The following is a 27070-nucleotide window of genomic DNA, read 5'->3' as shown; positions in this document are numbered from 1 at the left end:
GAACTAACAACGAATGAGGGAAGTACTTTCTTAGTGAAAAGGCCACAGTCAAAATATTTTGCACAATATATATATATATATATATATATATATATATATATATATATATATATATATATATATATATATATATATATATATACACACACTTTGAGAACAACTCACACCAAAGGAATAGGCTGAATACGGTAAGTCAGACCCTTGATGGCTGTGTGGATAAGTCGACTATCATCCCTGTCCAACCCAAACAAGACGCATATTCGAATCCTGGTCAGGGTAGACGCACTCACCGTTTATAATACCTCTGACTATCTACTAATGCTAAGGTTTTCTGTCCTCAACTGCTAACAAAACCTCTATTAATGTTGTTATGCTACCGAGAGTAACAATTACAATTCCAAAACTGTTAAAATCATTCTCAATCCACAACTACTAATTGAAACATGAAAGCTTTCGCTACTCGGACCCAACAGCAACTTCCACAAGAAGCCTGAATCAAGTTGCATACAAAAAAAAAAAAAAATGCACTATGACCTGGAAGCATCCATCACAATCAAACGTCTTAAGGATAACACGATATCCAACACTAGTATTTGATGTTAAACCCCAGATATCATACCAGCCACAAGATGCGGTCATTTCCAAGATGAATATGGGGGCGACCACAATACATCACAGGAATGTACCAAATGACACTGTCTCGCGAGAAACTGCCATCTCATTTCTTTCAAGCGACGTTTGGTTCAAACGATTTGAACTGTTTCCATTTGGTGCATCCTTTCGATTCAAAACACTACAGCACTGATAGAAATAATAATCTGCATACTTCACACCAAACACTCCACTTCAACAACAAACCACCAAACAACCGTGGCGACCTTGAACATGGAACTGTTTCTCTATGGTTTTTTTAACTATACGAATCGCCCATCGGATATGCCTTTATTACACCAAGCAAATCAGCACATCTTGACACTGCACTCAATCAAAGGCATGTTCAGTCACGATTCAATTCCCCTCTGAATCTTTCGGTTGTTTCACTGTCTACTACTAATCACGTATTCTGGAAGCTAGAAAAATTTCATAATAAAAATATAAGGATGTACAAGCTATTCACTGTAAAAATAACACACAAAAAAGAATGCTTCCCCTCCTATGAAACGCCTTCATCCAGTGTGAAATACACAAATCCTGAAATCACATGGAAACAAAATTCCTTAACAAGCCACACAACTCATTTCAATATTCACAGGAAATACAAGGGCTCCATTAACTGCCATAAAAAAAAACCCTAGAAAAAACCCTGTCCAAACATATGTTCCTTCTTGGAAGCGATGCATCCAGACCTGTTCTCTGAGATTCTCTGCGGGCCTAACAATTTCCCAATCAATTATGACAGCAGGGGGAGGAGGAGCAAGAGAAGGGGGGGGGGAGGTGGAGAGGGATGTTGAGTCAGGCAACCCACCAACACTTGGATCTGGGACGTCCCTAGCCCACGGCAAGGGCAGGGACAGGGCACAGGTTCTCCTCCTCCTCCTCCTCCTCCTCCTCCTCCTCCTCCTCCTCCTCCTCCTCCAGCAATAACTCCACGAAAACAAGACTCCCAGCTCATCCATGCCCTACCAACCAGCCATCACAAGCGACGACCAACGCCTGACAATTCAGCCAGACACATCAATCCTAATAACACCGTTACAGACGACCCTCCCTTTTCCATGGCTGCTTACAACTGCATTGTTCAGATGACCTTGGCGATGATGAAAGAGGAGGCACTATTCCTTGGGAACACTTCAGCTCGCCCTTTCAGAGACCGTGCATGCATGTTTATTCATCCTACAGTCAGTTACTGATCATAACCAATTCTGATCTCATTCCTGCGGGGATGGCTTCGTCGAGGTGGCGTATATTATCATTCTTACGTTGTAAAAATAACAAGAATAATGTGTACATGCACGCACGCACGAACACATATACAATTTTATATGTATATATAATGTATAGATATACATGAATGTTGGTTTTTACGCCTTGAAAAATTCTAACAGCCTTCTGTCCCAGGCTATTTCATTCCCAGAAGAGAACATTTTCAATGAAAAATGAAGTAGAGAGAGAGAGAGAGAGAGAGAGAGAGAGAGAGCCAAAGAAAGGCGCTATATGAGGGGAACTAGGATCTCTAAGACAAGAGGTCTTACAAAACGAAAAACAAAATATCTTCACAGTCATTTGCTTGTTCAGGAGCATTTTTTTTTTAACTGATGTGTTATTCACGAGTGAAATCAGCTGTGGAAAAAAGACAGATCAAGGAAAACATCCATTCTGTGACAACCAGCGATTTCATTCCTCAAGATAAGCTTTCGAACACCAAATCCCCAGCTTTCACGATCAACAGTCATTAGGAATTAAAAGTCCCACAAATGTCAATACGCAACATATTATTATTATTATTATTATTATTATTATTATTATTACCCTGAGTCTATCCGGACTGCTGGTTTCTAGTGTAGGGCTCCAGGTTGCAAACTGCTTTCTTAAGAAACCACCAGTTTTCTTACTGTATGTGCTGTTTCTAATTAAAGGCTCTTCTGCACGAATACTGGGACTACTTTAGCTTCCAGTTTTACCTTAGCCTCTCCTCACAGAATCTGGCGTCGCCCTGTCCGTCCCGATGCTATAGTCCGAAAGTAATTATCTACTTTTCTGCTATTATTGTAGTTGCTGTCGTTGTTGTTACTGAGATATTCTTAAGAATTCAACACCTTTGAAGACATACATCCAAAATAATTATCTTGATCATACCAGGTTCTATGCTCTGCCATGACAATTTATACACACATTTAGGTGCGTGTGTATGTATACCCATGTATGTTTAGTGCAGATAATTCACCTTAACTGAAAAAAACCTACGCTTGAAAATGTACAAAAACTAAAAGAAAAAATAGCGCGATCTTTGAATGAAAACGGATTTAGCTATGCTTGTGCCTGAGACTCAATAACAGCGATCAAACCGAAAAAAATTGATTGTGACCACCTGCCTTCTTTACAAAACCATTTAAGTTTCATTAAGAGACCGTAAGACGCCGACTACTGAGACGAAGCGACAAATGGAAAACCCAATTATCTACGATTATCATCTGAACAATCAAACTGGATGTTGCCATTCCTTTACAATGTACAGGCAAAGAATGAATCAAGAAATTGTTATTATTCAAAATGTTTCCCTCTGCATGAAGGAACATATGTGACAAAGAGCTTCAATGAGAACCAACAAGACTGAGGCAATTTGGTAATCCTCCAACCTTGCTATGCTGATGAAGCCGACAGTGCAATATCGAGTTCTTGCCTTTCACTGGCTTCGTCGCCTCGTTAAGCGTTATCTTTGACGACATCTCTCTCTCTCTCGCCCAGACACTACAAGGGTCGGGTAAAAAGGTCACTTCCAGAGATGCAGTTGTCCCCTTGACTCTTTGGAAGGCGAGGGGGAAAGAGGGTGGGGGTGGTTCGTGTCTAATCAGGATTGGCTTGGTCTTTTCTTAATTTGCATTCAAACTGATCTCTTTTGCATGCAGATGTTCACCGGCGTCTGGCGATATAAAAATACACTTACTAATATCAGATTTAGAAATTATTCATTTCTTCCGTACTTAAGTCTTGGCGCATGTTTCATTCTTAGACATAATGTACATTCGAAACTTGACTAGTCCTTTCCATCAAAAAAGTACATTTTAGTGAATTATTTTAATTATTCCCTGAAAAATTAAATAATTCCACTCCAAGCAATAAAACAGTAACGATTACATTCAGCAGGTAAAACGAATCACAAAAAAACTTAGAAAAGAATCCCACGTACAATAAAAAAAAAAGGTAGTAAGTATAACTTTTCCATTACATTCATTTTCATTTTTGTTCATTTTTTCCCCCCTTCCGAGCGAGCATACGTATAATAAACAAGTTTAGCCAGGCGGGTCGCAGAGTAACTGGTGCGGCCTTCGTAATAATGAGTTCTCCTCTAATGGTGGCTGCAGATATTACTCAAGACCCCTGAAGGCATTCCGCTCTGCTAAGTGTGCAAGTAACATGTAACACGCAGGTTTATTTGACAAGTTTCTCTCTCTCTCTCTCTCTCTCTCTCTCTCTCTCTCTCTCTCTCTCTCATACACATACATTTACATTTACTGTATCCTTCTTCTCTCTCTCTCATACACATACACACATTTACTGTACATACAGCCTTTAACAGATTTCACCAAAAGGATTAGTAATATTAGAACATGAATAGAACCAAACTCATACTTATTATTATTAATATTACTATCATTATTATTATTATTATTATTATTATTATTATTATTATTATTATTATTATTATTATTCAGTATGTATAAATATTGAAGGCTATTAACTTGGAAAGCAACTTTTCAGACACAGGTAGCAAAAATGTTTAAAAGAGACAGAGAAGAAAATAGCAGATTAGATTTCTAACACTTCCAGGTCATGGTCTTTCGGAACCGTCATTATCAAGAGGTCAAATATACAATTAAAGTCAAAGAGATTTTTTTTCATTAGTTCTAAAACTCCTTGACGCCAGTGAGCGACATTCGCATCGAAACCACTCCCACGAGAGTGCCAAAGCAATGAATGCCGGCACAACCAAAACGGATTGTTCGAGAAATTCATGCGTAACGCTGCATCCCTCGGCGTCCCAACACATTTAGTCGAAGTTTCTACTGCTCTGTAAATCACCGGGATTATCACCCATCACAAAAGACGTTCGGCGGAAAAGGAAAGGTAACATTCATCTCCAGTCCCGCCCGATGCCACCCTTTTTCAACCGCCTTATCGACGATTTATTTCACCCACAGGCTATATATACCTTTCCTAAGCGGCGGATGCCGTGACGAACTGAAAAATATTGCTAAAAAATTTCCGGTGACTGAATTCTTTTTCTCTTGCTGCGCCTTCACTCGCGACCCGCAGTGAAATCCTTCACTTCAATCATATAATAATCGCCCTTTTAAGGATTCAGCTGATGAGGCGGAACGCAGAACAAGTGCAGAAACGAATTTCATCTCCACAACAACAACGACCGTGACCGGTGGCCCTCACTCTACCACGGGCAAACACCCTCCCAGCAATCCCCGTTACCGGCTAATAACACAATGGCCGTGAATCGTCGATTTGCCACAGCTGCATGGGCCAATTATGTCAGAGAAGGGCCCTTTGGACAACCTAATCTGGTGTCAGGTTATCAGGTGGGTGGGAGTAACCCACCCTCCCAAGTAATAACTCTCTTGACAACCTTCGGCCCGTCTTGCAAAACTCAAGTCTCCATCAGTCCTGTCACTCAATCACACTATCGCCTCATAACGCTTTGGATATCTCTCTCTCTCTCTCTCTCTCTCTCTCTCTCTCTCTCTCTCTCTCTCTCTGTGCGAAAAACTTCAAAAGAAAAAATCGCAGTTGTAATCACTTATGAACAAACTTGTTTGCAAAAACCCTTATGCTCCTTTTTTAAAGGAACGAATGTCTCATAACCAGGGGTGGGATGTCCTGGTCTACCTTGTCAGTTACTCGAGCAGTAATTTATTTAATCGAAAATGGGAGAAATATAAAAGGCGTTACTAACATATATATATATATATATATATATATATATATATATATATATATATATATATATATATATACATATATATATATATATATATATATATATACATACATATATATATATATATATATATACATATATATATATATATATAAAAATGAACATGTAAAAAAGATATTATAAAGAACATAAAGACTCACGCAAACTGTCCAAGAATATCCAGGTATGGGCGATGTTTTGTCTAAGACTAGGAGCCAAAAAATTAATTCAATTTACGATATTCATTTTAAAAACCAACACAAAAATGAAAGTTTAAAATAAAGACATCCATGCACTGAGAGAGAGAGAGAGAGAGAGAGAGAGAGAGAGAGAGAGAGAGAGAGAGAGAGAGAGAGAGAGCCTTAATAAAGATTCCAGATAACTGGAAAGGTCGCAGAGGGGAAGAGATTGTGGACCGTTCAGAGAACGCTCTACACGACCCACACGGACAGAAACACAACGAATATCCACGTTCATCGAGAAGGCACACACGACGGTATTCAAGATACAATGAGTGAGCGTCCACACAAAAAAAATTAAACTCTACACACATGCACACACACACACACACACACACACACACACATATATATATATATATATATATATATATATATATATATATATATATATATATATATTAAAATCCAGCGGATCTTGTTTGTTCTCCTCTGGGTGACAGTTGGGAGACGTGACAGCCACCCAACCACTGCAAACCGGTTTGTCCGCCCCGAGTGGGGGCGGGGTAGGTAGGGGAACGGGAGGGTAGGGGAGACATCCACTCTCCTCCTGCAAATCTGTTTGTCCTCCCGGAGTGGGGGGGCGGGGTAGGTAAAGGATTGGCAGAGTAGGGGGACAGCAGCGCCGGGTTCCAGCGCGCGTAAAGCGCGCCAAAAAGCTCGTATATATACACATGTATATGAAAATTTTTCACCAACATCGACAAGTGGCATAAAGGTAGAGCGAAATGCCACAAGGGGTTATGAGAAGGACAGGTGCAACTGTCGCAATCGCCCCCCCCCCTACCATTATAATCAATTATAGTATCATTTCTCACTACTCTGTCTACTGACTCCTAATATTCTTGAATCTTAATTCTTGAAATTTCAGTAAATTCCAACTGAGAGAACCTTCCTCTTATTGCTACTTCTCCTTTTGCGCAAACTCCGTCCTTATTACCTACATTTTTCTCAGGTCCCATCCAATGTACTGTATATATGATGCATTTCATTTAGCATGTTTTGTAATTTTTTTTTTTTTTGGCTGCTTAAAACTGCAGTCTGTCAAAGTCTCCATCGTTGTTCAAATGTGCACGACTTCTGCCCTCTCCAACCACCTTTTTCATTACAATTCCATTAAAAGAGCAAACAGCATAGGTGCTCTAACATTGCCCTGCAGCACTAAATTATTTACTGAACATTAAATTGACAAGAACTCATCGAAATTAACTTTCACTCTGCTTTGTTCACGGGCATTTACAATTAGCTTGACATTTTTAACAGGTAAACCACAGTGGTCTAAGACCCTTCCATAACATGGTTTGTAGATGCTGTCACATATTTTCTCGTGATAAATAAAAAGGCATAAGAAAGGTTTTTCAATGCCATACACTGCTGCACAAAATGTCTTACTAAAATATTTGATTTACGCAATTTCTTTCTTTTCTAAAACCAGCACATTAATCATTTCTTTCTACAGCCTTTTGAGAAAGAGCATTATATTTATATATAACACATACGAGTGTGTGTGTATATATATATTATAAACATATATATATATATATATATATATATATATATATATATATATATATATATATATATATATGTATATGTATATATGTGTGCGTGTACTTGTCGGCTTATTAATTTATCGGTATTACTTGCCATTCCCTTATCATACTGCTCCGTTTTCTTTTCTATAAATGTGGGCACATTTCTCTGTAAAAGCTCAATATGCACTGTAGGTTTCACTGAGAGCGGTAGTAATAAGAATTTTACACACAATACTCGCTTTGCTTTGCTTTGCTATGCTAGTTAGTGGCTGTACTCTCTAGACCTTGGTGTTGACTATTTCTGAATGATAACAACAAAGTTAATATAAAAGCACCGTCTGAAACCACTTCTCCGGACAACAGAGAGGTGTAGGGTGGAAGGGGGGGGCGGGGGCCAACAATCGGCCAATGGCGTAGGTAACACCACCGCCTTTTCCTGTGGTCTCACTCAATAGACGGCAGAGAGGAGGACGTGTTCCTCCCTCCGTCACCGCCAGCAACTCCTCAGGTTGATGACGGTGAGTCATGCACGACAGTTCTGTACTTCCCTCCTAATGCTCGCCCCTTCCTCCATTCCTTCCCTTCTTTCCCTCCTTTCCTTTCTTTCCCTCACCAGACGACTTACTCAATCGCGAAGACATGACACATTAAAGATGTCCTTTTGATTTACAAATTTGGATATTCGTTGCATCATTAACGCTGGTCTGAACCTCTCGTCTCACACTATCAGTGATCCATTTCTCTTGTCTGCTATCAATGGTTTTCCCCTCTAAGTTTCACATATTTTCCATGGCTCATCCCGAGATCTCAGAACAGATAATTCTACTACACACACACACACATATATATATATATATATATATATATATATATATATATATATATATATATATATATATAATATACATATACATACATATATACAGTATATATACTGTATATATATATATATATATATATATATATATATATATATATATATATACATATATAAACATCCACAGCAATTAGGGAGTGAAGTTCTGGCACAAGCCTGGCGGTACTTCTTAGCATTTCTAATAAAGAAAAATGACCGAAAACCACAGATCAGTGGATATTTACTGGAAAACCAAATCAGGGGAAAACGTTATCTTTAACCCAAAAATAAACTCGATTACGGACCTGCAACAACCGATTTACTGCCGTATGAACACGGTGCACGTTTTCCCTTCCTTTCAAGATTAAGATCTCAAAATAGGAATCGCATGCAAATTTTTCGATAATTACGGAAGGTAAATTACAGACATGGCTACAAGGGACGTGGAAAATAAAGCAAAACCCAAATATAAGCGAGAATGCAAAGCATATTATCCTTGGGATATAATAACGAATCTCATAGGCATTTCTGGTGCGTCAGTCTCACAGAGAGAGAGAGAGAGAGAGAGAGAGAGAGAGAGTGTTTCTTTGTGTTGTACCATAGCAGAATGTTTCAAGAGTAAACGCAACTAACGTAACCTTCGGGAAATAATTCATAAAGATGACTTACCATCGGTTTTCCCTTAGGTACAAACTTCCACGATCTCTGATTCATGCCGTGAATAATAGGACGTCAAACAAGCCATTATATCCGCACCGTATCTGAGACTCTAATAGAGACGAAGGAACAATGCGTGATAAAACACTAAATACTGCGAACATAAACCTGAAACTCAAGCGGGTTGCACTTTGAATCTATCTCTCTCTCTCTCTCTCTCTCTCTCTCTCTCTCTCTCTCTCTCTCTCTCTCTCTCTCTCTCTCTCTCTCTCAAACGCACACATGCCCACAAATGAACCGTCATGTGCACCATTGCTTACGCCTCCTGGTAGTTTAACAGAAACATTTTACTGGTAAAAGGGGAAATATTTCTCTGAACTCAGGAGCAAATTTTTGAAAAACTTGAAAGCCCAGCAATTTCACCACCAGGCACCCAACGGCATAATAAAAAAAAAACGCATTCTTTACTGAAACATTCTCTTATATGTTTAAATGAAGGCGGTCACTGGCTTCAATAACGTTTGATCTGGAATCTATTATTAACTAAATAAACAGAATGTTCATAGCCCGAACCTTTAAAGAGAGAGAGAGAGAGAGAGAGAGAGAGAGAGAGAGAGAGAGAGAGAGAGAGAGAGAATGAGCTAATTAAACCACCCTTATATCCCGTTGGTAATAGACTGCAGGGGAGGGCCTCTCCCAATCGACACAAGAATTGTAATTTGCCTTGGGCCAGCTTATAACGATCTTCGATGGTATCAGTTTCTACGAAAATATTGGACACATCAAAGATATATAAATTCGGCATGTTCTATGTCCTCACAGAAATACTCAACAGAAACGGACTCAACAACTACAGCTAGAGATGTGCATTCGCTCTTTCGTCCGCGTGTGACGGACAGAGACGAAGTGATTTATTGATTGACTGATACACTTCTGTTAAGAGGCACAATCTGTGAGCGAGTGTGAGAGAGAGAGAGACCCAAACAAAAATCAGGCAGGCTGTACAAGCAAAGTGATGCTGCAAGCACAAGATAATCGTCCTTTCACTACAAGAGCGGATCCTGACGTCAGAACGGGAGGGCTGCCTCAGAGAACGACTCCAAATGCACGGTCAGTGAGTGGCAGTTGCAGTGCTCCTGCTGTTACCTTCGTTTACCTTCAACGATGATTCATCATCTGCCTCAACAAAGGTCCTTTAGCCAACCCATTCAGTGAGGGCCCTCCTCCCTGCCTCCACCGCACATCTGATAGTAGGCGCAAAAACTGCACTATGATATTAAAGTTTTTTTTTTTTTTAGCGTCGCTGGGCACAACAGTCCACGTTAAGTTCGTAGTAGAATCGCCTATACACACACACACACATATATTTATATATATAAACATAATGTATATATATATATATATATATATATATATATATATATATATATATATATATATATATATATATATATATATATAATGTATGTATATATATATATATATATATATATATATATATATATATATATATATATATATATATATAATGTATGTATATATATATATATATATATATATATATATATATATATATATATATATATATATATATATATATATATTATACATATACTGTATATATCTCCCACATCTGGTCATATATACGTTCGGCAGCTCTCAGACTCCAGAGTTATCAGCGATCTAATCCCACTGAATGCCACCAAAGCTGCACTGAAAGCAGCAGCACAGGAATTAATTCCTGATAACAGCTCCTTTCTTAGACAGAAAAAAAAAGACATTCGCTGCAAGACACCCAAAGGAAAAAAAAAAAAGAGCCGCTCTCCTCAGTTTCAAATCTCACCCGAAACGGCGCGGGGAGAAAGAAGCAAATCTCACCTGTCTCTTCCGTCAAGAGCGAGAGTGAGTCCCAAACAGAGGAGCGCTTCATTCATCCTTCCCCGAGTATGTCTTCCTCAAAGAATTCCTTATCAGAGGCAATAATGAATGAGCTGCCTAAAAGCGAGCCTTGTTGGCTATACATCAGCGGTAACACCCGTGGCAACGCTTCCTTGATAACACAAGCACTACCTGGTGGCGGGTCTTATCTAAAATATGTCATCGCTGATAAACGTGGAGGAAAAATGCTTCAGGATGTGCAAGTCAGATTCGTGTTATTTTATGGTACCGACGGCAAAAAATGACTAAATACACCGCACACTAACTAACATTCACTTCAACGACATTTGATCATTTTTACTTGAATGCAACGGGTTATCAATCTATCTCTGTTTAAAGAGAGAGACTAACACATGTTTGAACAGGTAGATGAATGCATCCTGTGTAAGTACAAATTCTAGGGCCCCTGAAGCCAGCCACCGCCGAGAGAGAAGAAAGATTCTGACAGAAGGCCACCAAGCCTTTTAACAAAGTCAAAGTTATCATGCTGAATCGACGTTTCGCTAATTAAAAACAATTTCAAATATTTCCCCTCTCTCACAGAAGACAATAATGAATGTGCGCGTTCCTTAATAAAATTTCTTTTATTTCGGAGCCAAGAATTTTAATAAAAGCATACTTTGTGCCCTTTATAAACCATACTCAGTCCATTTTGCATATACACATTTTTCACCCGTGCTGGGAGGTTTTTTTTATACCTCACAGTTCCATCATGTAGAACCGTCTGATCAATCAAAGCCCACTCCTATGATCACCATATTCGTAGGGGCATCAACTGCCAGAACCCCATTAAGAAACTGCCAGTCACCCCACACTTTCCCTCCTTAATCTCACCTTCATTCAGTACATTATTTAGCATCCTGAGTCAAGCCTTCACGGGCTTTTCAAAGCTAAATGTCTGATGGGTACTCGACGAATTCTATGGACTTGATTCAGACCAAAGCTCACATTTGTCTACTTGTTCCTAAGTTACTATCTTCATTATTTGATTTCGTTTGGTTGGGAAAAAAGGGCAAAAGTCAAGGAACTGGGTGATATAAGATGGGATTAACTGCCGTCTTCAAGACTGCGATAAAGAAAAAGCAGTCCTAATTTCTTGATTAAGAGTTTCAGCAACTCAAAACTCGGCAACCATAAATGCTATTTTATTCAATGAATATCATCTACCTATGTCTTCGAACAACGCAGTCATAAAAAGGTTCAATTCTATTAAAAACCTCGGCAGATCTGAGTAGTCTACACGGTAAACAAATTAAACCTCCACCGCCTGATTTAATGTTGGTATGATGCCACCGTTTATTAAGCAAACAGAGCGTTTAACAAAAGTCATGCCACCCCACTACATACGCCAGAGTCAGTCAAAGAATGGTCCTTATAAAACCACTTCTCGGAACAGGTTCACTTGTTTTCGAAGATTGAAAAAAAAACTCACAATTACAAAATTAGCATGACCCATTTTCACCTGCAAAGACTAATCACCTAGTGAATTTCGTTGTTCTCAAAAATTCTCTTTTATACAAAACGTTTATTCTATTACTCATTTCTATTCAAAACATGCAAGCATGTATTCGGAACATGATCCAAAATAACAAAAAAATTCCAGTGTACGAAACAGAATACCCCAAAATGAAAATTTGGAAAGGGAAAGCAAAATAAAATAAACCTAATGCTACGTCACTGCCCTTTCCCCGCAAGTAAACAGGTACTTCTCTTCAGTGAACAGGTACACGAGAGTAGGTCTAATTGGCATCAGACACGCGATAGAGTGCCATCCCGGTGACACAGTGATAAAAAGGTTATCTCCTCTACCCAAATAAAGCTCCTTCAAGCCTCCCTTCGCATTTCACTTTCTACCATCTGTTTGTTGTTCTGGAGTTCTCGATTATTTCGAAAAAATTAAAAAAAAAAAGTAACTCACACCACTTGTTTAAAAAACGCTCTTTTTGTTACTTTCCTCACTAGCTAAGGGACAAAGTACTAATAGGTATCTTAACATCATCGCATGCCAGATGAGGATTTTAATCAAGTATATAAATCCCGTCTTCAGTTGCAAAACACCGTCGAAAGACGTGACTTGTGACCTGTAAATTCTGTTGATACGCTAATGAATGCCATGTTTTCTGATATTCTTTTTCCGGGCGAAGCTCCATACGTACTGTAGAGTTTAGTGTCATCGTCCCTTTGAAAAAATCACAATTCGCTATCGACAATTTATCCAACTGCTAACTATGACGCACGGCTCTTGTCAAATGAGGGAAAATCAAGGGTGCAGTGCAAACATGAGCCAAACCAAAGGGATGTATTAATAACCCTCATGAAACCACAAAGCCATTAAGTCTATGCATATCCTTTACCCTCTCTCTCGCCCTCTCATCAGGTGCTGCTTCTTCTTCTGCCTCGCCTCATCGAGACGAAGATATTCTCGTGACAGGTGGATACGAAGTTCACGTCTCATTAAGAGACTTCTCCACACGCCAGCTGACGTAGTATTCCATTCACACTAAAAGTCCCAGCGGAGTAAAAGAATAAATGAAACAAAATAATAATACGACTTTTCAAAAATTTAACCTCCAACTACTCATCAGTACAGAAGAGCCAATGGTTACATGTGTTGTTCTCCTGATAGAAGCCCTTTACCTATGGCCCAACTTCCAACCATTTTTGTGCGTGGCTCCAATCAGACATTTCAGATGAGTGCTAACCTTTTCACTGAGGCGGCATAATCATTGCCACCTCAGTCTTAATTTTCAAGTACCTTTCTTTCCTCACATCCAAAAGACTCCCTTGTCTAACGCAATTCCCAGGTAAGACGAGAAATTTCACGTTAGGGCACTTTCTTACTGATCAAAGGCTTCCGACGTTTATAGCAAAAAGCCAAACAAAAATTATGCAACGTTGGTATTTCTGTAAAAGCAAACGCCAGTGCGTATTAGAAATACGTATGTATGTATTCATTTTCAACTAGACCATACAAACATATTCACGGCTCACAAGTTTATAAGATTTTTGTACCAATGTGAAATATTTTGTGCTACAACAGCACGCATTCAAACCATATGTGAATTCTGCTAAAAATCATCTTTTCTGTAATTCTGACCTCTTACTTGAAGACGCCACTTTAAGCTCAGCATGTAAGATGTCCTTATCGTTACTCTCTTAAAATAAAAATCTCAAATCAAGACAGTTAAAAGAAAAAATCCACGCAAGTAGATAGGCTAAACATGCAGTGATTCAGAAACAGCTTAAGAAAAACGTCACCATTTTGATTAATGACTCATCCACAACACGTCATGGTCAGCATTTCCAGTTACGCAATCAGCAAATGCAATCTGGTACCTAATCTTCTTGCAAGAAACAGCAGACAAAGGGACGGGCGAACGTCTCATCCAGCTGTACGCCTCTTAGTCTGATGGGACCCGGGGGAGCGCAAAGTCATTAGTCACTTTCTCAACTATCGTGCAAAAGTCAATGAAGGAAAATAATGACAGTTTTTCATCTCGGAGAAAAAACCCACTTCTCAAAAACCCCATTCAAATTACACTTGTCTCTTCGTTCGTTTACTAACCAGCTGGTCTTCAGAACCCACAAAAATCTTGTTGCTCTTGCAATATAACGCAGGTAACAAAGAACGGAACCAATGACCATCGACGTGAGCAGAGAGAGGAGCAGATGTAGCACTGCTTATCATCTCAATTGCTTCCAATATCAAGGGAAATGCCGCTTCCAAATCTCAATGAACCCCTTCGAAGGTAAATAATGTATGGGTGGGGATCGGAGGCGAACGCAAACCCTTCAATTCACCTTGGCAAAGTGACCATGTGGTGGCATTTTTCTTTCTTCTTTTTATTCCTTCCAGTTCGAAGGCTGTGGCGTAACTAAGCTATCTACTTGTGAAAGTCCTCTATCTCAAACACTCGACCCCCCGTACCCACTGCCCTCCTAATCCTCCGGCTCCCGTCCACCATAGCATGACCTGAGGGCAGGCGGAATCGGGTTGCGGGGTGCCCAAAGCAACGATAGAGGTCAGCACCTGACACGACATTGCTAAGAGCCTTGAACTCATGTCCTTTAATCAAACATGCTCAGTTACTCGTTGATTGAATGTCAATCAGCTGCACCTGGTCCGCGGGAATGGAAAGACCTGTTTCTTTCATTAATATGTGAAAACAAGGCCAACTCAACCTTACACGTGACGACGTTCGCAGCGTTCATGTACGGAGTGAAGAGGTTCACGCTTCAGCGTCAATAATGAATTAGCGTGGAAAAATCGATTTGTGCTTAAAGCCTTTGGACCCTTCTACTGCAGATGCACGTCTCTAAGAGTCACGAAGTTATGCTAAAAATCTGGGCCCTCGGTGAATGTACAATTCAACTGTGCATATGAACGAAGTCTACCTTGATATGAGTCATTCTTATACCTTGCTTTAGGCAACAGGTAGAGCAACACGTATCATAAACCTGAGAACACTCGCTAATCAGTGCCCTGCAGTACATATCCTGATAATGTGATCTGGAACGATACAACCTCGTTTAATATGATATCTCTCTCTCTCTCTCTCTCTCTCTCTCTCTCTCTCTCTCTCTCTACTAAATAATTTTTCACTGCTTATGCGACGATGACTACCAAAGGAAATGATAAAATTACAGTTTTATGCTAGAACAACACCTCTTTATTACATAAAAATAAATTACTTCAGTGGCAACATAGTTAAGACCACTTCATATTCTTAGTCTATATTAAACTTAAAGACCTGCGCTTTTAGAATCTGGATTCAGGAACTCAGTGATCATCAAATCCTTATTCAAGACCTGTCATTTTTTATTATTAGGTCCATGATCTCTTCTTAAATTTTGGATCTTAATTCTAAAGTCTTCCTAGCTCCCCACTTTGCATCCAAGTTATCGAATTTCAGTCCTAGATTCTGAATCTGTAAACTTCAAGTCTAGATTCAGGAACAATAATTTCCGAGATCTAGATTCACGGCTTTTGTTTATTTCTGCGTCCTAAAAACATCATTTACTCTATTCAGTTTCCAAGTCTCGATTTAAGACTTGTCTAGATTCGTTATCTCCCTCATTTTCAAAAGCAGGTTCAGTCTTTCTACAGTTCTCTAGAATCTGTATACCTCTCGATTGTAAATTCCAATTTTTAGACTATAATTCGTCTCTCCTAAAAGTACTTTTTTTTATTTATTTTTTTTTTTTTGTATCTGACTTTGCAGTCGCCCTTCCTGTGCATTTTTCAGTCTTATGGAATAACGCAAAAGTGAAAGAATGTTCTGGCTAATAGTGGACCTACAGTCAAAAATATCTCGAGGAAGGCTGAAAAAAGGGAAGTAAATCTTACAGTTCACATGACGCCGTAACGGAAATGATCACTGACGCCCGATAGTTATTTAATTAGGTTACAGTATTCAAGTCACCATATACCTAGTATTAAAAACAACTAAAAGTTCATTATCATCATCATGAAGGAATGGCCGGGACTGAAGAGGTCATTGCATTACACCAATTTGCAGGAGCTGCGCTGACCACTGAAACTTACAGCTTATTCAGGGGGACGGTGCACACTTGTAATTCTCAGGCCAGGAAGAAATTGCTTCAGTAAGCAAGAAGTCAGAAATGTGGTACTTCTGGAAGTTTTGAGGTGCCTCACACAGCACATACCAATTTCATACGTATTTTGAAGTGTGGATCAAGCTTTATCAAACTGCATAACAGCACAAAAACAACATATTAAAAGATTTCATTTTATCTTATCACGCCTCCGGATCAATTCCCCGGATAAAGAGAGACGTGACATCACTCCTTTTCTCGACCTGCTGCCACGGGCTGATTACTGCTGATTCAAGAATCAAACACGAAACGTGTGATGAAACAAAGCGCTTCTGTTGTCCGCAACAACAAAACTACAGGATTTCTCATCGCCAAAGAAAGTTTCTCCGAGCCCACATATAACCAAAGACGTAACCGAGAGAAAATAAAAAGTTACACGTAAAACAAAAAGCGCGCTAACCACATTTGCTTATTTATTCTACTATCTTGGCTCTTCTCATTTTTCTCCCGTCATTTTCTGTAAATGTGTACATTTTATTCCGTGAAATCTATTTATCTAGTTCATGTGTCTCGTTCTCCACGAACAATCGCTCATTACGAATAATGACAGTGATTGTACGGAAACTTACGAAAGTATGATGTCACTCGATACTATTCGGGGAAAACAGCCAGACACTTGAATTACATCACCGGCTACGTACGGTGCCAACAGGGAACAGCAAGGTTGCCAGTCGTAGTATACTCGTACTGATTAGGTGTCTCGTTGAATTTCAGTTCAAAGCTACAAAGTTGATTAGCTTTTCTAACACGCTAATCGGGGCTGAGACAGATACTGACTAACACTGTCAGTCCCTCATTGCCGAATGCGATTCTATAGTGTTACCTTCACATGAGGACGGATGAGGCGAAATCCAAACATAACGTATGGCGACGAACTTTGCAAACAACCAGCTCATTTATAGATAACCATTATGCATTACTGTAACATTCATTACATATTTAATCATGCAAACGACAGTCACTACCAGTGAGCTCTGTATTCAACAGATTTTTCTCAGGAAATGAATGCAGCAAGACGTGCATTCGCAGATAAAATGCATAATTCGATCGATTTTTCTATGATACTCGAGAGCACAATCCGCTAAAAATCACGGTAACATAAGAGAGTACACATGCTACGTCTCGACTCTAGGACTGTAAGCCTGTATACGAACGCCAGTCAATCTACTGCATATACTGTACAGTACAGGCAAGTGACCATAAATTACCTGCCAGTAGGCTACCGCCGTCACACACAAAACATGGATATACATTGCGTCTATATACAATTATTTTCTGTTCATTGGTTGGGTCAGTATCTAGCTACGTGAGTTTCTTAAGACTGTTGAGTCACAACTCTGACAAAAAAACAGCTATGTCCGGAGAGAGAGAGAGAGAGAGAGAGAGAGAGAGAGAGAGAGAGAGAGAGAGAGAGAGAGAAAGAGAGAGAGAGAGTGCCAAGACGTTGTTAAGATGTTAACTTCCAAAACCCAAACTCTTGTTTTTCCCCCGATTACGTCACCCCATCCTCAAAAAGTGCGAACAAGACGCTACATGTACTGCATACCATTACGATTTGAAGCTTTCAAGAAAGGCTGTACGTGGTGCCACTCACAAATCGGGTCTTCACAACACATGAATGGCACCAGACACCGTGATGTCATCTTTATAACAACTGCCAAGAAGTATCCGCTAGCAGAAGCTTTTAAGAAGAACGAACGATAAACAAGAAGTACGATCGATTTCAGTTAGCAGCCCGATCTAAATCACGACACAAAGAAACGTATCACCTGCGTGGGAAAAAACCCGGCTAGGTTAATCTGATGCACAAATAAAAAAATGGCTAAACTTAACCTGGTGAGAGGGGTAATGGCATGAACAGCTTAAAGGACGGGGCTGATAATCTGTGCCAAAGCCGAGATGTGACAGCAACCTCGGCAAGACCGACACTTCCATACGGCATCATGTCAATAAGAACATCGAGATACACAGAGGACAGGTTTAAGAATCTCTCCAAGCATACGACAAGGATGATCCTAGATGCATAAGGAACCGTTTTATTAATGATGCATTCTACATGCGGGCTATGCCAAGATCAAAACATAAGTCGGTAACAATATGCGCTGAAGACTTTCCACGCAAATAAACAACAGGAAAACGACCGCGCGTACAGCAGTCGCTGTAAGAACCTTACTCGCCGGCCACTGCATTCAAAACACAAGTGATTCACTTCATAATAATGATAATAATAGAGGCACTGCATCACCCTTCGCTGCTATGAGGGAGTGCCACTAACGTCTCTCAAGGTTGAGAGAGAGAGAGAGAGAGAGAGAGAGAGAGAGAGAGAGAGAGAGAGAGAGAGAGAGAATGCCAACGGGGTAGGTTTTGACGCAGGGCAGGCAGGCAGGCAGGCAAGAGGCACTCCCCGAGAGGTTGACGAAGACGATGATGATATCACACTCGGAAATCACCTCCACCTGCTAAAAGACTCCCCTCTTCTTCCCTCCTCTTGCCCTTCGTCCCCTTCTCCGTGCGCAAGAGGAAGCCAAAACATTCCCTCCTCCCTCACGTCTCCCCTCCCAGCAAGCCGCTGTTAGCCATTCTTCTTTATTTTTCTTGTCCTTCGCTCACGAGATGTGGCGCCATCTCCTAATGCCACATTTATAAACAAAGAAACGAACTCCTGGTTAATGACCAGATAGAAGGACCAATAATGTAAACAGTGTGTTTAAAGGACCTCCTCATTCAGTACCTTTACCAGAAGTTATGCTAATTAATCTTTCATAATTAACGTGACATTATAAGTCACATGAGAGTCGACTAGCACTTGGAGACTTTCGCAGTGGCGTCTTCAGACGCCGACTCACTCTTCGACGCCTAACTTAAGAGAAGTGGAAAAAAAAAAAAAAAACAAGACCGTCTAACACACTGTTTGTTTAACCGGGGCCTTAAATAATCTAACAAAAGATTCCTGCAAAAACCCCTTAGATCAACTCTGACGAATTATTCGTTTGGCTACTGGCGTGGAAACAAAGGCAAGCTGAAACGTGAGAATAGGAAATGCCTAAAACTGGTAGAGCGAGAGAGAAAGGAGAATAGGAAAGGAGAGAAAGGACAACTTGCAATAACCGTTAGCCACACGAAAAACATTCCAATGAGGGAAAAGTAAGATTTATGACAAAATACAACGGAATATGAATTCAGAAGCAACTAGATACGAAACTCAAGAAAAATGCCTTATCGAAGAATAAATTCAGAACGGTCACGCCAGAAGATTAAAAAGAAACACAGAATGGACGCCATTGTTACCCTATTCAGCCCCTTCTGAGAACACTCCATAATATATCATTTTCATCTGGCCGCTAACTCATACAAGGTTACAAAACGTGTGTGGAGAAATATACATAATCATGCGATCACCTAATACAAACGGGGCCAGAAGTAAACCATTCAAAACAATGGCATACGTCTGAACAAGTAAAAAAAATGTATGCTACATTATTTTTACAGGAAACCGCGTCACTCGAGGGTGTCTGTCCCTCCCCAGTAATGGTACTGCCTCCCACAAACCCACCAGACTTTCCCTCCCCCACCCCCACCCCCCGCATGGAGAATAATAATCTGACCGCCCTTGTCCCCCTCCAGCGTTTCCCAGCTACACGAACCTCCCTCTCTCTCTCTCTCTCTCTCTCTCGGCATCATAAGCATTTCCCATTCATGAGGTGATGTGAGTTACCCTTAAAGAACGCTCAAGACTCTATCCAAGTTGATCTCCTCCTGGACTCATTTGTGAAGACTGCCATGTGATCACAATACCGCCTACGTCAGATGTCGATTGAAACTGTTCCAATAAATGAAAACGAGTTTGCAAACAGAACAGTTTTAACTGAAAGCATACTAAAGCACAATCAGCCAACTGTATGCAGAGACTCAGTGGTGCAGCGCCCAAATCCCACTGCTGAGTCCGTGGATCACTCCCAGACGACCGCCTAGCGCTTGCTACGGTCAAGATGGCGTACCGGAAACAACGCAACATATGTACAAATATCTGCTTGTTAGGTCATTCTAACACAGTACAGAACACTGTATTTGATACGGCGTGTCTTTTTCGGTTTCGACTACTAAGTAGCACTCCAAAATAAACAAAACCAAGTCAGTTTTCCCATAATACGTCTCGTAACTTCGATGAGCCGCCGCAACTTCTGGACGACTCACTCGCTCAAAAAGGTTGTCAGTGATAAAGACGTTCTCATTCCATTGGCATTTTCCACCTAAAATGCTAAGTTACACATTTTCTCTGGAATGTCGCAGAGGAAATCTCTACTGGGATGTCCAAAACCTTGTAGGAGAGAGAGAGAGAGAGAGAGAGAGAGAGAGAGAGAGAGAGAGAGAGAGGAGAATAACAACATAAGGAACCGGTTCTGCTCAACAGGGTTTGCTTGGAGGCAGGGTAGCGTGTGTTTCTTTGAATCTAGAATGCTGTTAATGATGCACTGCTCTGTGCCCCTGGCCCGAGTCTCCTCCAGGCTCCCGGATAAGACATTTTACATCTGCACAACCTTCATCTGCAGATGGGCGGTTCCTGTCTCCCTCGCACGACAGTGTAACGAATATTCCAAATGTTCTGAACCGATTCACCATCTACGATACTACAAGAACTTACAGCACACGGCCACGTTCGCGCCCAGAATCCAACCAGTCACAACTTACTGTTTTTTCGAGCGAAATCCTCGTCATACGGAATGCCCTGCGCCCTTCTGATCCTCTGGGCATCTTCCTCGCCGCTATCTTCATCGTCCTTGGAGTAGGCGAGGCTTCGAGGCACAACGTTGTAAAGGTAAGCCTCCTTCCTCCTGGAGGGTGGGGTCTGATAGGCCGCCTCGCCCATGCTAATCTTCCGAGGAGTCACTTGGGACACCACCGAGTCATGCTTGGGGCTTCCCTCCGTCGACGAGTGACGTCGGAGCCTTTCTTTGCGAACTCCTGAGCCATGATTACTATCCATCGCAATAAAGTTGCTACGAATAAGTACGACTTATGTTTCAAAAATCAAAAACAGATCACGGAAAGTAATGACCGGGACAAGACTTCAAAAGTGTCCATCCAAGTGTCAGCGGTTCACAAACACAAACTTAACCTAATCACAACTCCCGCCGAGAAAACACTACCACAGATGCTCCTGCTTTTCCTGCTACTATTCTGAAACTCGTGGAGGCGAACATCAACCGCCTGACAAGTCCTTTGGTCAGTATAGGAAACCAGAGCGGTGCTGCTCTCCTCGTGGAGTCAGCTCTGCGACTGGAGGATTACGAACGAACCCAGGATATGACATCAACATCAAACTACATCAGTTACCTAATCTCCCTACCATTATCACAGACACACACACACACACACCCCGAGTGTTCAATCATTCAAAAAGCTGAGCCTTTTCAAAATAGTTCGCTTGATAGCATCTCTCAGGGTCGAAACCAGTCTGGTTAGGGTCATGGGGCGAAAAAAAAAAAAAAAAAAAAAAAAGAAATTTCTCCTCTGGGGCATGAGGCAGGTCAAAATGCAAATGGCCCTCGTACCAGGGATGAAATATCCGCTGGGGAAAACACCTATTTGCCAACTGCTGCCTTATCAACCAAGTCCCTCTCAACGGACGATAACACTAATCGGACGTTCTGGGGATCGAATTCTCTCTCGTTGTTCAGCGTTTTACGTTCCAAGATATCGTTCAACCCGCATCATCATAGAGCACCCCGCCCACCCACACATGCTGTACATACACCCACAAGCCTCACCCCCTCCCACTTACCCTCCCGACTCCCATTTCAATTTCTCTATTGGCCTCCCTTTCAGCAAATCCTTTGGTTGCTTAAATTGCTTCTGCGAACTCAATTGCCAATTTATGAATTTACGCTGACAACTCTCTCTCTCTCTCTCTCTCTCTCTCTCTCTCTCTCTCTCTCTCTCTCTCTCTCTCTCTTACTCTCTACTTACACAAACAAAAACAAATGCAAATAAACCCATATATATATATATATATATATATATATATATATATATATATATATATATATATATATATATGTGTGTGTTTGTGTGTGAGCGCAATGATCGTTCGCATATTCCTACAATCAAAACAATGCAACCAAAAGCAAACATACTGGACCCGAGGTGTCATTATAAGGAGACAATAACTGAACAGGTTTCATTCTTCAAAAAATTCAGTTTAAACCTTCGACACAATATCGTCCCAAAATGAGACTTTCCACAAGAGCCAGAAGGCTCGGCCCAGCGACGGAGCAGAAGAGCAACGCTCTGATCTCTGTCCTACTAATAAAAATAAGGCCGTTTCTCGGAGTGACGGCGGATCTAACGAGCTTCATGAAATTGTAAGTTAAGAGACTGAATATGGCAGTGGCGGTTGCATCCAGCTGCCATCTCTTCAAGAGCTGTCTAGAGACAGTGGACTAGTATAATAATAATAATAATAATAATAATAATAATAATAATAATAATAATAATAATAATAAACTATTATTATTATTATTATTATTTTTATCATACGTAAAAGTAGTAGTAATAAAAAAAGGTAAAAATTGAATATAACTCCTCAACACTAAGCGCATGTGGAAACTGCATACGGGAAGCGTTATCAAAGATTACATGGTAATAACTGATTGGCCGATGTTCAAAATTACACTGGCGCCACAAAAGCAATGGCCATCACCACCGAAGAGTAATATATTATTTAAAAATCTAAACACAAAACAAACCAATACCGCAAAATGGATCGCGTCAAACTACAGCCATACCTTCTTCTTCTTCTTCTTCTTCGTTTTAACGTGCTTTTTCATATACTGCTGCACAAAATCAAAATCAGAAGTGAAACGCACGAACTGGATAAAAATGCTAACGATTTGCTAAATGGATGTCCGTGATTGACATTACACCCAGGAATTAAATAAATAAACCTCGTCTGGACCGAGGACCAGCAGCATTAAAGCGCATGCGTCAGGGATGCTCCTTGGAGGAGGAGGAGGAGGAGGAGTAGGAGGACGACAGCCATTGATATGGAAGAAGGCGCTGCTTCAGGAATGAGACGGGGAAGGCGGCAGCGCCGACGCAGGCGACTTGGTGTGCATCTCACGTTCATCCAGGGGTTGTTAAGTACCAATATCTACCCACAAGCCCACATACCTTTAGGCTTAAATAATAAGCGTTTCCGCGCACCTCCCCCATTCAACATATCACTTCACAAATATGTCTGTGAGTTTTTTTCCTACTTCTTGGGAACCGCTATGCCTTATCAATCTACGTACGCATCCGAGTTTTCGGCCACAAGTTTAGCCTTGCAAGCAAATAAATAAAATACGTTATTCATGTTTAATCATTTATCTTTACCTTGCTGTAAGCCCTGAAAGAAATATATATTCTATGTTTGCGCATTCATCATTTCTAGCAAGGAAAAACACCATTTACATAATGGTTACCCATTCATAACTGTTAGTTCACAGTACGTTTACTCAGATTTATGAAAATACATAATTCGACAGCAGGCCGTTAACCCTTTCAAGGCAAGTACGGAGCAATTGAGCTTCGACTCAAGTCGGCAACCAAGGGTAAGCGCACAATTGCCAATGACATTTGACGCGATTACCGCATGACATCACGGGACCAGAATAAACAAGAGTGCCAGGCTCATCAGGAACTTACGCCACCATTTTCCACCGGAAACCTTTTGTCGCCGCTGTCTTTTGGACTGAGGAGTCAAAAGGTAAACTACAAGGCATTTCCTGTTACCCTTCGCCTTCGCTCCCCCAACCGACAAGAAACTGACTCAGACTTTTAAACTCGGTTACTCAAATAAACGAACAAAAATAAACAAGAACATCCACATTTTAAATATTCGTAAATCTTATATAGACCAACTTCAAAACACACATCTTTGTCGTACATCATAACGGCTTCAGTTCTTTAATGTTTGCATTTATAAATCCATCAAAGTCATCAATGCGCTATCAGAGAGCAAAGTGCCCATATGAATGAATTTCCTCCGGTAATACTGTACAATGAGAACTTCATCACAGAGAAGAGCACAAAGGCGGTACCAGTGTCATTCCACAGCTTCGAGGATATGGACTACGGATACACGACTTACTCTACAGTTATAAATCTTTACTGGTAGTTTCTGAAAAGGCAGAACACATGACAGCCGTGTCTTCCATATCAATATCTAATATGGAGGAAGAAGGATATGAAGAGAAAGAAAATGCAGCGAGAGAGAGAGAGAGAGAGAGAGAGAGAGAGAGAGAGAGAGAGAATCTGATTTGATTATTAAATGCATGAACTTTAATAACGAAATCAATTAGTCATCATCATGTACGTTTATACGCGTATGCAACAACAAACGCACTGCAAAAGTGCGCACATTACATTCACAGTACAACCACCATCGCATCAAAAAACCCAGGCTATAAATTCTCAAACGATCAGTTTTATGTTATCTATTAATCGATCAAATATCATGCAATTCATCAACTATAACGTTCAACCTTACGTTTGAAATTACGCCCTGTGAATGATCGTGAGTCAGCTGCTCAGTGGACTGAAGTGGATCCTGGAACAACTGAAGTATGGATGACGGGCATTCATCTTCAGGTTAAGTGAGAGAGAGAGAGAGAGAGAGAGAGAGAGAGAGAGAGAGAGAGAGAGAGAGAGAGAGAGAGCACGTGCAAAGAAATAAATCCTACGTGGGTAAATTCACAAAAATGCATATTCTTTAATTAAAAAGCATCAAGGGACAATATGTGGAAAACTGAAGTCCAGTAAATAAATTAAATTTTTGCAAGTGGTAAACTTTAAATCTACAGAAATAAGAAAAATAACAAAACTGCCCAGTGGTCAGTTTCTCGTTAATTTTACCTTTCCATTGCACAGTAACTATTTGTACCCACAGGCAAACAGACATAAAAAAATTAATTCAGAATTTTCGCTTGACATGACCCCGAGAGGGTTAAATGACAATTTATTTCAGTTTACGAACTTGAACCCTTATACAACACGTACTTGTTGGAAGACAACTTTAGAAATGAACTGACCTAAAGTAACCTTATAATCATGCAAAAATACTGCAACGATAAAAATCTGACCACTATCCTTAAGCACACTAACTAGCCATGAAAGAATGTTTTCAAAAGATACAGTAACAGAAATAATGGAATTTCCAACTCAACAAAGGTAAGTAAGCACAGTAAAATACAAAGGCAGGCTTCATCAGTGGCGCAACTACACCAGTTGTGAATATCATTATCTCGTGTAGTCTACTTCAAAAGTTAGGGTCAATGAATAAACACACCTGACCTCAGTGGACAGGCGGACATATCGAAGGCCAGATAGGCAGGTCAATGAGCAGATGCCCCCGAATGGTAAACCTGGGACATAACAAACGGAGGGTGGCGCCCTCATGACAGAGTAGAAGTGAATCGAAGTTGGAAGTATGAACATTTTTTTTTTTTGGGGGGGGGGAGGAGAGCCTATGATTCACCTCTGGTGAGAAGAATGGGGTATGGGGTGAACCCCAAATATGGCAAAAAATACCCTCTAAAAGCTGGCTGAAGGAGTTGCTCAGGATTAAGTACACGAGACGCCTGAAAATATTCCATGAATATGCCCATCGTCTCTTTGTATGCCAGAAACGCTGGTAGATCTGAAACTCTCATTGATTATCGTAAAGATGGGCTCAAGCAGGAGACGCAAGAAGGCGATTGGTCTTGGATGCACTGGAATACCTCATAATGATGAATTATTATGACCTACACATTACAGCTGTCGCGCAAGATTACGCGCCGTGAAAAACGTGCTTCCCAACACGGCTGGGGAAGAAAGAAAGGTTACTTTCCATTGCAAACGAATGGAAAGGTCAAGATATGATTAAAAAGGCTGATGCTGAATAAAAAGTTAAAGGGGGCGGACAGATCCCCCCTGAACAACATTAGATATCTGTGTAAAGTGCCAGATAAAAAAAAAGTTAAGTATACCTTAGTTTAACCAGACCACTGAGCTGATAAGGCCTAATAGCTCTCCTAGGGCTGGCCCGAAGGATTAGACTTATTTTACGTGGCTAAGAACCAATTTACCTAGCAACGGGACCTACAGCTTATTGTGGAATCCGAACCACATTATACCGAGAAATTAATTTCTATCACCAGAAATAAATTCCTCTACTTCTTCATTGGCCGGTCGGAGAATCGAACGCGGGCCCAGCAGAGTGCTGGCTGAGAACGATATCGACCCATCCAATGAGAAACTAGAGCCAGATAAAGCATTGTCGGTGCCAGCAGAGAATTATCACCGATTCAGTCAAATATAACAGAATATTAGGAACAATTAGTCATCTGACATCTTGAACAAACATCCAACAAACATACACAGAATATAATTTAGAGGGTAAATTAGATCTCGTTTTTCTTCTAAAGTAAAAAAAAAATGGGAAAAATATAACTTATTAAAGCCGAAGAGGGATCGACATTGAATCTGTGCATGCATATATATATATATATATATATATATATATATATATATATATATATATATATATATATATATATAT

At 40.4% G+C, this 27070-nt stretch overlaps 1 protein-coding gene across 49 annotated transcripts in view; it reads right to left on the bottom strand.

Moving 5' to 3' along the window:
- Positions 1–27070, bottom strand: part of shot (dystonin-like protein short stop) — a 536542-nt gene that overhangs the window by 236030 nt on the left and 273442 nt on the right. For 13 of the 49 annotated variants that reach the window (XM_067119389.1, XM_067119395.1, XM_067119401.1 and 10 more), the window contains exon 1: positions 21178–21583. The exons of 8 other annotated variants lie outside the window; for them this stretch is intronic. In XM_067119389.1, the coding sequence (XP_066975490.1) occupies positions 21178–21472 (295 nt within the window). In that variant the 5' untranslated portion in view covers positions 21473–21583. Of the gene's footprint in view, positions 1–21177; positions 21771–27070 lie in introns of those variants that run through there. 28 more of the 49 variants (XM_067119392.1, XM_067119400.1, XM_067119398.1 and 25 more) reach the window with 5 other exon arrangements.

This window comes from Macrobrachium rosenbergii, chromosome 17 (genome assembly GCF_040412425.1).
Source record: "Macrobrachium rosenbergii isolate ZJJX-2024 chromosome 17, ASM4041242v1, whole genome shotgun sequence".
NCBI classification, from domain to species: Eukaryota; Metazoa; Arthropoda; class Malacostraca; order Decapoda; family Palaemonidae; genus Macrobrachium; species Macrobrachium rosenbergii.
The sequence above is the reverse complement of the archived record's forward strand: the minus strand, read 5'-3'. Positions and strand labels throughout refer to the sequence as shown.